General features: G+C 43.0%; 1 protein-coding gene across 4 annotated transcripts in view; it reads left to right on the top strand.

Moving 5' to 3' along the window:
• Positions 1-10,709, top strand: part of sipa1l3 (signal-induced proliferation-associated 1 like 3) — a 120,202-nt gene extending 109,493 nt beyond the window's left edge. Inside the window, exons 16-23 of one of the 4 annotated variants that reach the window (XM_072695538.1) lie at positions 633-851; positions 1,332-1,500; positions 2,230-2,422; positions 2,812-2,961; positions 3,538-3,606; positions 3,734-3,854; positions 4,050-4,131; positions 4,390-10,709. In XM_072695538.1, coding sequence (XP_072551639.1) covers positions 633-851; positions 1,332-1,500; positions 2,230-2,422; positions 2,812-2,961; positions 3,538-3,606; positions 3,734-3,854; positions 4,050-4,131; positions 4,390-4,536 — 1,150 coding nt within the window. In that variant the 3' untranslated portion in view covers positions 4,537-10,709. Of the gene's footprint in view, positions 1-632; positions 852-1,310; positions 1,501-2,229; positions 2,423-2,811; positions 2,962-3,537; positions 3,607-3,733; positions 3,855-4,049; positions 4,132-4,389 lie in introns of all 4 variants that reach the window. The other 3 variants (XM_072695537.1, XM_072695540.1, XM_072695539.1) reach the window with 3 other exon arrangements.
• The last annotated feature ends 174 nt before the right edge of the window (positions 10,710-10,883 follow it).

The raw sequence follows: 10,883 nt of genomic DNA, 5'->3' as shown, positions 1-10,883 counted from the left end.
TCTACACATAAAAGTACTGATTGACATGCATTTATTCAGTTTTCAGAAATGGCAGAATCCTACACACACACACACACACACACACATTTACATACACAGATGAAGGGTACTTTCAGGCCCCACTGTTGAGGATTAAAGGATTGGTAGTGTTTCAGACAACACTTAAGCTCAGGTCATCAGTCTGCAGTTAGGAATCCATCTGCACAGGACATAACACACTTTCCACAGACCAGCACACTTGTGGGCATCCACACCTACATGCACACTCAGCAAAATCAGGAACATGGATACAAATAGAGAAATACGGTGAGTGTGGGCGGGTGGGCAAACTGACCTTAGATAAGCAGGCTAGATTTCATGAATGACTGTTGCGGTGTGTTTTTGTGTGTGCTGGACGTAGTATTGCATGGGATTGCATTTACAAAGCTGTGTTAGTCCGGCAGTGCCGCTGTGCATTGAGTGCACCGTTGATTTGCTGTGTTATGATGTGCAGCGGTAGTGTGTGAACTGTTTAAGCCTGCTGAGATTATTTAAGCTTTGAAGATTTGGGCTTTGAATCCTGTGACCAGCTGGCAAATATATGCATATTTATGTGTGTGTCTGTCTGTGTGTGTGTGTGTCTGTTTGTGTAGAGCCTGCTACACCCCACAGGGCTACAAGTCCCCTGCTGTGGCTGAAAAGCCCAGACCATTTAGAGCCTCCACAGCCACACCCACTTCAGGCTCCGCCCAGCTCTCCACCTCCGCCCCCAAGTCCTTCTATGGGAAAAGCAAGGCGAGCGCATGGCACCAGGAAGAGCCCGCCACCCTCACTTCTACCTCCAGCAGCGCGGACAGCAGCAGCGGCAGCAAGTATGTCTGAGTGTGTGTGTGTGTGTGTGTGTGTGTGTGTGTGTGTGTGTGTGTGTGTGTGTGTGTGTGTGTGTGTGCAGACCGGCCACTTAATTTACACCACCTCTTTGTTTGCGGAGTGTAAATAGCTCAACACATGCTTTTGTTGACAAGCTGAGCAACATCTGAAGTGAGAGAAGCATGTGGACTGAGGCCATAGAGTAACATTACAGGACTTTACGAAGAAATATGACTCAGCGTTATGTAACGACATGCAGTTCTGGAGAGAGGTCCCTTGCAGATTCTCCTAAATTCCGTAGTGCAGTATCAGACTTCGGCCCAGAGCGGCCATGGCCGTGTACCCTTGATGAAACGTGGGTAATAGCGTGCGTTATTGTTTGACCAAAATAATTTTGTTTGTAAAAAATGAATAAAACACTGCACACATTTTGAGCCCTGTTTTGTCTTTGTTGCTGTAAGCATGAATGTGTGTGTGTGCAGGCAGGTAGATCAGAACAGTAAGAACGTTTTTGGGCAGCCACGTCTCAGAGCATCGCTGAGGGACCTGCGCTCCCCACGCCGCCCCCCGCACAAGAGCACCATCGAGGACGACCTGAAAAAACTCATCATCATGGACAATCCAACCACCGAGACACCACAGCAGGATTCTGTGAGTGCATATACACACACACTCGCACACGGTTTGGAGACGTCTGGAAAAGCTGACTATTTTTTGAACCAAACAAACTATATTTAATAACACTTTTTTAGACAAATCCCAAACCAAACATTTTAGAATACTTCAAAATACTGGAAAGCCAAAAGCGTGTATGGGTAGCCCAACTGGGAACCAGAAGTCCTCAGCTTCCACGTTGGCCCCACAAATGGATGCCCACCAGGGTCAGTGATGGGACCAGAAGGAGTTAAACATGGGCCCCATCAGAGTTGTACACTGCACATTGGGCCTAGGTTGGACCCATGTGAGATTAAGGTGGACTATAATGATGTGGCCTATTTGGGAAGCCCAATTTGGGTCCCAGTAACAACACATGTACAAACCCACGCAAAAATTTGCGTGGGCCGTTCAGACGAATATCAACTACATCACATTAAAAAGATGTGAATAGACTTTAAAAAAAACATAGGATTTGGTGAGAAAATCGGATTTGGGCCACTTTCCCCGCAGTGTGAACGTAGCCTAAATGTTTCATGTAACTCCATAAAGACACAACAGAGAAAGAGAAAAAGGGGGGTTGGGTTCACTCACAGTAAAACTCTCACACACTCGCAGACGTACACACAAACACTAGAATCAGGCAGACAGGACACCAAACAAAACGATATTTAAAGAACTGCACACTTATTCTGGCACTGTTGCGTGTGTGTGTGTGTGCTGTAGTCTCCTCGGAGGACCCTGCAGCGGACCTTCTCTGATGAAAGTTTGTGTAGTGGACGGAGAGATGCCAGTTACGCCAGCACACCGCTGTTTGATGGGCAGACCCCGCCCGGTGACCTGCTCTTCACCTGCACGCTGCCCACCCGCCGCCACGCACACAGCACCAACCACGGAGCCCTGCTGACCAGTAAGAAAGGTAGGAGTCACGTGTTCTGGACTGCAGTCAAACATGAGAACGTTCTCTTTTCTTATTGGTCAGATCTGTCTGGGGCGGGAGCAAGACAGTAAATACAGGAAGAGGGTCCTGTGTTCCGGACTAGTGCCTATTTCTGTGCAGTTTAACATGGAGGAACGGCAGAGATACCATGTGTTCATAGCTGTAGAGGTTATCTGGGCAGTGTACTGGGGTTAACACCTAAAGTTCGCTTCTGGAGTTCTGTACCGGAGCTACCAGGCTAATATAGCTAACAAGTAATGAAGGCTTATATCCACCAATTAGCATGATGTAAACTGCTCTCTTTAAACCATTGTTTCTATGTAACTCACTATTGTGTTTGTTTGTTTGTGTCTGTGTGTGTGTCCCAGTGCCATTGTCTGCGTCTGAGCTGTCCCTGACTGAGGTGAGGGATAAGGTGCCCCCGTTGAGGAGACTGGACCCAGGCCTCATGCCTCTTCCTGACACTGCCACCGGCTTGGAGTGGTCCAGCCTAGTCAACGCGGCCAAGGCATATGAGGGTGAGGACCAGACAGAGTGTGTAAGAGAGAAAGGGAGAGAGACGCACACAGAAAGATAGACCCGCCCCCCAAATCATGCACTGACACTGAGCAATAGGCACAGGTAGAGAGTCAAATTCCCAAATTCTCAGAGGCAGAACCAATCAGAGTCTCTCTTTTAGCTGAGAGGCGGGACAACAGAGAATCTTAAGAACTTATAGGCAGAACCAGTCAGAATCTCTTTTTTTGGGGAGGGGTGGAATTTTACCCCAAACTGTGAAACCAGCAGAGTTCTGATTCAGAGAACTTTTTCACACTAATTTTTATACTGATGCACTACATATTTCTACAGTTGGGGACAATTCATGATTATGATCACAAGGTGTGGCATTTACTCTGTCAATCACAATGTTTCTTATTGCTGTATCACTGAGATGGGACCTGATGCTGAGGCTGTATGTAGATCTGAACATTAGTGTCCATGGCCCAGTTGTCAGCTCTGTTTTCTCAGTTTTCTCCTATCTGTCCTGAAAATGTGCAAAAAACAAAACACACGAACACAGAGACTCATCTTTGTTCTGTCCTCCACAACCACAGAAGGGTGTTTTGGGCCCGAGCTGACCCCTGATCCTGAGCCTCGAGTCCAGACAGAGGCCCCAAGCTTAGGTACACAGCAACAATTCAGGCAACCATTCTTAGGGATGCTAGACCCTGAGACTGCTTGTAGTATTTAATCTTTTGTTTAACCTGTGTATGTGTGTGTGTGTGTGTGTGTGTGTGTGTCTATTAACAGTGCAAAGAGCAGTTTCCCTCTTCTCGCTGACTGAGCCTCATGTTGCTGAGCTGAGACCTGTTATAAGCCCAGTTCACTTCCACACACCCCAAACACCTCGCACCACGCCCACCTTCAGCAGGTACGCAAACAAACAGGGCACATATATATAGCAGTGAGACTGTGCTTTCTGGAATGAGGGTGCTCTATCCAATACTTTTGGAATGAGTTGGAGGATGAATTGGGATGCTGACCATGCAACATCCTGACCTCACGAACAGATTTCTATAAGAGTAGCCCATACAGTGCATTTAACGTTGTTCATTTTGTTTATTAGTGATGAACTTCCAAATGACCTGTCCGGTCGGCTGTATCATCTGGAGGTGATGCTAAAGCAGCTCAATACTGACCTGGAGAAGGTAAGTGCAGTGCAGTGACCACATGTAGTCTCCCCATATTCACTGTACGCTATCTTAACACTAGGGATGGCTGTTAGAAACACAATAAGCCAGTTGCCTCCTTCTCCTCCTCCTTCTTCTGTACTATTTTGTTACCAGTTAAGGACGGTTTTCAATAAGTACTCACAATTCAGTACTTGCACAGTGTGAATGTGCAGAGATAGTCATAATTGTAGCTTATGAGTATAACCTCTTTTTCCCCCATCATGTCCTTCTCAGGAGAAACAGGACAAGGTGGCTTTGTTGGCTGAGATGGCTCACCTGAGGCAGAACAATCAGCGGCTGCAGGAGGAGTCCCTCTCAGCCAGCGAGCAGCTCCGCAAGTTCAGCCAGCTGCTCTCCTCCAACACCTCAGACAGAAAGTGACCTCTATCCCTCTATCCCTTGCTCGGTTTGTGGGGAGAAGGCTCGTAAAGAAGGCAATCGCTGGGGACGGGGCTTGTGGAGGACATCGGCGCGTGCTAAACCTGTGCCTGTCCCTTCGCTACTGTGGTATAATTTAGTACCAGCTGCTCAAAATAAAACACAAAAGCTCACACTGACCTTCATCTCCTCCCCCTCCTCTCCAACCGGACACCCGAGACTGAGGAGCGAAAAGATAAAGAGTAAAGCAGAACAAGAAGGAACGAATGCTGAGCGAGAAAGAAAGATGAGCTGGGGCTCGAGGTCTGGAAAACTGGAAAAGGTAGAAATGTGGACATATGTTTTTTTTTTTTTTGACAGAATCACCCCAAAGCCCTGTGTGGAAAAAGAGCAAATTCCTTCCTTGCTTGAGGGACCACCATGAACACATTCCCTTCTGAGCTACCCCCTCCCCAAATTTCTGACTATTCCTTTTATTGCTATTTTTGTAATGGACAAGTCTTAAAACTCAAAGCTCAGAGGACACCAAACTTGAGCCAGTCAAACTGAGAGACATTAACATTCAGAGAGGCCTATTACTGTACATTCAGCTCTACAGCCAAAAAAAAAAACTAAATAGAGTGAGAGATTGGATCGAGGATTGGTCCTGTTTTGAGACTACATTTCCCAGCATGCAGCACTGTGGAGCGTGCCAGAGGAAATAACGGTACTGTAGTTTTGAAGTTTGGTACAATTCATACGGACTGACTCGCAGATAAGGATATATATATATGTGTGTGTAGAAGATATGAAAGGACTCTAGCGTTACTCGGTGAAGGTACATGGAATACTCAACTGTTGTAATTTAACGTTTTTAACACATTCAGATGTTGACTGCTGGTGTGCTTTAGTCACAAGAAACTTTGTACACTTTGCTCCGAGAGCGTACGGATGGTCATAGCTCAGCTAGTACATCATACTGTACTGCAGACTCTACTATGGCAGTGCTGTTGTCTACCTTGCCAGTGCTAAATCCTTAACTAATGTGCTGTGGTTAATGATTATGGACAGATACTGTCAGTACTTTGGACTGTTCTTCATACCAGTATCTCCATCCGCACCTGTGTACATATATCAGCGACGAGGACTCATGAGGACGTGTGGTTCCAGACTTCTGCAGAGTAAAACAGACGCCATTGCACAAAACTGTTCAGTCATCCATCTCGACTCAAAGCGCCACCGCCACTACTGTCAAACAGTTTACTGTAAAAGACACGACCAATTCTAGCAATCGCTCTAACTAGAACTGTGATGCTGTTCTCGAGACGTTTTGGTTGTTGGCGTGAATGTGTGTGTTAGCCTTGCGCGCGTATGTGTGTGCGTGTGTATGGTCACATTTCAGCCGTGAAGTGGCCGGGCCATGGAACAGGAAATGGCATTTTTCCCCCTCTGGTGTATTCTTTGGCATAGCACTGTGTGTAAACTCTAGCCCTCTGTTGCAGTACTGTTTTAGCAGACCCTCATTAAGTTACCAACTCCTGTATTAGCCCAAGCAAAGGTGGTTAGATGGAATCTTCCAGAGGTAATGAGGGTCAACATGCATGGTGAGTTCAGCAGCAGAACATCTGCCCAGGAGTCATTTGTAAAAAAAGACACAATTGCCTTTTTGAACCCAGAATGCAAAGCAATAAAATACTTAAAACCACGAAGTATAAAACTACATTTAGTAGCAAACTACTACATCTGATGGACCTGACAGACTATTAACTGTTCTGTACGCCTGTTAGTAACCAAGCTAAGCGCAACACGGCTAACAACAACGAGGAAAGAAAGGCTAAAACCTGGCTAAGCAATTATTAACAAAGTTTACATATATTAAGCTCAAGCTTTGCTCAGACATTAGCTAACTAAAGCTAGCCTTGTCACGGCTCGTTGGGCCCTCTTCCTGAAAACATCAGACCATTCCATCAACAGTGCTGGATGTAGATTTGCAAGTCTATGGAGCCCCTAAAATATCAAGGTATATAAAAAAAAAAGTTTATGATTATGTCTTTACCTCAATTTAATAAAACATAGTCCTCGGTTTAATCTATTCTCTGTGTAATACATCGTTCCCTCGATGTAGCAATCCATTCCCTCAAATGTAACAATTTGTTTCCTCACTTTAATAAATTGTTCCTTTAATTTAATAAATCTTTAACAATCTTAATGTTATAAATCGTACCCACAACCATTCCCTCCATTTAATAAATCATTCCCTCAGTGTAATAAATCGTGCTCTCAGTTTAATAAATTGTTCCCTTAATTTTATAATTCTTTAACAGTTCATTCTCTTAATATCGTATTCGTAATATCATATCCACGATTTAACAATCTGTTCCCTACATTTCATAAGTCGTTCCCTCAATTTAGCATTCTGTTCTCTCAGTGTAATACATCTTTGCCTCAACTTAGCAATTTCTTCCCTCAATTTAGCAATCCATTCCCTTAAATTTAACAATCCGTTTTCTCAATGTAATAAATAATTCACTCATTTAACAATCTGTTCTCTCAGTTTAATAAATCATTCCCTCAAAGTAATAAATCATTCCTTCAATGTAACAAATCGTTCCCTCAATTTAGCAATCCTGGAATGTTTTAATTCGAGGGAGAGACTTATGTCTGTAATTTTTTTTTATCTTCATATTTTAGGGACTCTCTTTGCATCAATTCATGTTCAATAAAACCCAAATGCCATCAAAAACACAGCCTTGGCGTATAAGTGTGTGTTCTAAAGACTGTTTAAGCTAAAGTACTAATACCACCGCTGCACACACAGTCATCCTCAACGTTTACATGGCTGCACACCACCAGAAGCTACACACCTCCGTCTGGTAAGGCGAGGTTAGCAAGAGCATGTTAAAAACGGTACTGAAACAGAGGGTGGCTGTTCTGTCGAATCTAGACACTGTTTATCTGTATGCAAAAACGGACACTATGACTCTAGCGCACCCTCTTGTTGGGAAGGGTGCGTTCCACACAGAATCTATTTTTCTATTTAACTTGGTTTAGGTTTTTTAGGTGACATGACTGTTGGCAGAAATTGCTGTTTTGGGGTGGGGGGGGATAGGGCAGATCATCTACACTATTTTTAAAATCCCGGGCGCTGTGCTAAGACTGGTGAGCCGTTGTGATTCTTGAGATCAGGAAGCCTCTCCTAGAGCAATTGATGAGGATGCAGTCACTGGATGAAAACGATCACTGGCCACTTTCTTAGAAACCTCTATCTTGTAGGTCCACCTTACTAGAGTGAAGTTGTCCCACCATATAAATGCCCTGGAAGAACCACCTTTGGTTCCCTTAAGAACCCAATTGGTAATAGCTGAGAGTCAGGATATGTCAGAAGAACCTGAAGGACCTTCACCTGCACATTTTGGTGATAAACCTGCTCCCAGCACACCTGATCCAGCTAATCAGCTCAATTAACAAGCCCTTCCCAAGTTGAAGCAAGTGTATTAGAGCAAGAAGCCTCATGACATGGCATGAGTTGGGGCCCAGGGTTTGGGAACCACTGCTTTATAGAACCAAAGATAGGTCTTCTATGGCATCATGCAAAGAACCATTTGATTCTACTTCAAGAGTTTACAATGTTCTCTTTCCATAGATGAATTAGGAAGAAGGTCAGAGGTTGATATTGCCGGTTGGGCTACAGTCGGTTGTAAACCTACAGTGCTCCTATAAGGTGTTTCTGATAAAGTGGCCAATGAGCGTAGATACAAAATAAGTGTCAGGTCATTTCTGATGTACCCAAAAGCTCATAGAGTTGTGTAGGTTCCGCCTTAACACCAGTCAGAGGGAAGCGAAGGCCCAATATCAACCCTGACTGTCCCTTTAATCTGGTCGAACTGGAAAACTTCATCTCATCTCTCAGGACCCACGGTGATGCCCTCTCAACGGCCCGAACTATTTATTCTATTTATTTATGTGTCGGCCAGAGGACGGCGCACGTTTTATATTCTCAAAGGAACTTCGCTAAGCTGGTCTGAGATGATACCCACACCTAGCTAGCATGGTCAGATCTCCTAGCTTTTATACTGGAGAGGGACAGTTGAATATAAAAATAATAAAAATAAAAAAACAAAAGGTAACACTGATCAGCAGATGTGTCTGTGCTCATCCTAAGAGGCTTTTTTTTGTTAAAAAAATCATCAATTAAGTTTCCTAAATGGTTTTTGGCTTGGATATACAGTCCTGGGGGAATAAAAACTAGAACCTCTATATTATGTGGAAGGTTCTTCGCATTAATGTCTCATTTACAACCATGGTTCTTTATAGAACCTTGCACTGAAAGGTTCCTTAGGGGACTAAAAGCTGGATCATCTGTGGCAGAACCTGTTCTGGAATCTTTATTTTTTAAGACTGTAAAAAACCTACAAATAATACAGAAGAAACCTACAAATGCAGAATTATGCTTCATGTGCTGCGTTATTGCCTATTGTCTTAAAAGGAAATTCAACCAATTTTCAAAATTCCTGTATAATTCAGTGGTTGAGATGTGAAGCTGTTCAGAGTGGTTTGGTGTGAAATGGTTGGTTGTAGGGAAAATTACAGACTCTGATTTCTTCACAGTGGTGGCAACAGGAACCAGAGGTCTAGTCAGTTGTTATATGTGATGTTGATGCTAAATAAGTGATAAGTCTTCTAAGTCTTAAACTATCAGAAAACAGTGTCTCAAGCATTAAACTGAGTATTTATAATTCTATCATTGTTATAACCTCATCCTGGGTCAGGCTGAAAGCCAATGGGCTGTCTCCTGAGACATGCAGACACTGTGTAATCACATGAACCAGTATGTATTTACTGTCAAAAAGACCCCCGCAGTGGCCAATCACAGTACTGCACAATGCTAGAAAAACAGCAGCAGCAGATACAGCAAAGAAAAATCACGACCAAGGGTCATGACAGCATATAATAACTTGACGAGGGAGATTTTATTAGAGTTGTTAAAGCAACATTCTGCAGCAATTTCACCTTAAAACAGCAGAATCAGAATATTGTAGATGCTCCACTGACTGTGATAGGGAGAAAAGTGTCTCGACCATTGCCACTCTGGGTCAAAACACTATTACTGCACTATGAAACTTTGGTGGAGCTGCAGAAGACTCTCACAGTAGTCATATTTATGTTATGAATCACCCAGTTATGAATCTCCCAGCCTCTTAACAAATTGCACATGTGCAGCTATCCCATGAGGGGGCGTTCAAAGCGGGATTTGTATTTACTACAGTGGAGTAAAAGTGAATTACACTCCCCCAACTCTAGAGGGAGCCCTGGTTTCATTCACTACGATTGTAAATGACCCATTTCACACCAAACCACTCAGAATGACTCCATTTACATCTTTACTGGTTATTTCTGTATATTCTGAATTTTAAAAGATTAAAACATTGGTGGAATTTCCCTTTATACTCTATCCTGGTCTGCCTGCTTCTTCCTCTCCAAACACCATCATCAGTTCCTCAGTGTTGAACTATGCCCACAATTTGTGTCTGTCACTTAAACTAGAGCTTCCCCCCACACACACACACACACACACACACACACACACACACATATATATATACACAATCACGCACTCTCTCTTGCGGCCTCTTGCAAAGCTCTGTGTGCTTCTGTGGTAATTATGCACCATCAGTTGTCTTAATTATTTAGGTCTGTTAGCTGAAGGGTGGCGGTGTCTTTAATCGATCATGTTTGGTCTTTACTTTCTCTTTTAAGCTAAATATGAGTGATATTACATGTGAATCTGTGGTGCACATGAAAAAAATCAGACAACTATAGTCAGCCTGTAAAACTAGCTGTGTTTTATGTGTAAAAATTGATTATTTATTTTGATTTGTTTTTCCTTTCTTTAGATTTTTTTTGGAAAACCATCAATCATTTTTTGGTGTAAAAGTATACATTTTTCAGATTTTTTTTTCCATCATTACATCACCTGTTTGATTTCGGCTCTTTTGTATGATGCTGATTTTATTATTTCTTTGTTGTTGTTTTTTAATGCTTATTGCTCTGTGCATGAAGCTGTTGACAACTGATCAATCCTTCAGTTTCTCATGAGAACCTTATGTATCAATGAGTGTACATTTAATAAGTGTAAATTATGTTTTCATTATTTTATAAAAAAATATATATTATAATAAAATGAAAAAAAATCTGAATGAGCATTGTGTGTGTGTGTATGTTCATCATGTATGGCTATCATCCAACACCTGGTTTGGTAAATCAGTGCTTAATGATGTTAAATCAGGTGGAATTCAACGTTGGGGGCGTCTAACATCTGTTCTAATGAGATCTGGAGCTCCACAGCTTTTACTCTAGAGCTCTTGCTTTTA

Source organism: Salminus brasiliensis, chromosome 13 (genome assembly GCF_030463535.1).
Source record: "Salminus brasiliensis chromosome 13, fSalBra1.hap2, whole genome shotgun sequence".
In the NCBI taxonomy this organism is placed as follows: Eukaryota; Metazoa; Chordata; class Actinopteri; order Characiformes; family Bryconidae; genus Salminus; species Salminus brasiliensis.
Note: the sequence above shows the minus strand (reverse complement) of the source record. Positions and strands in the feature narration are given on the sequence as shown.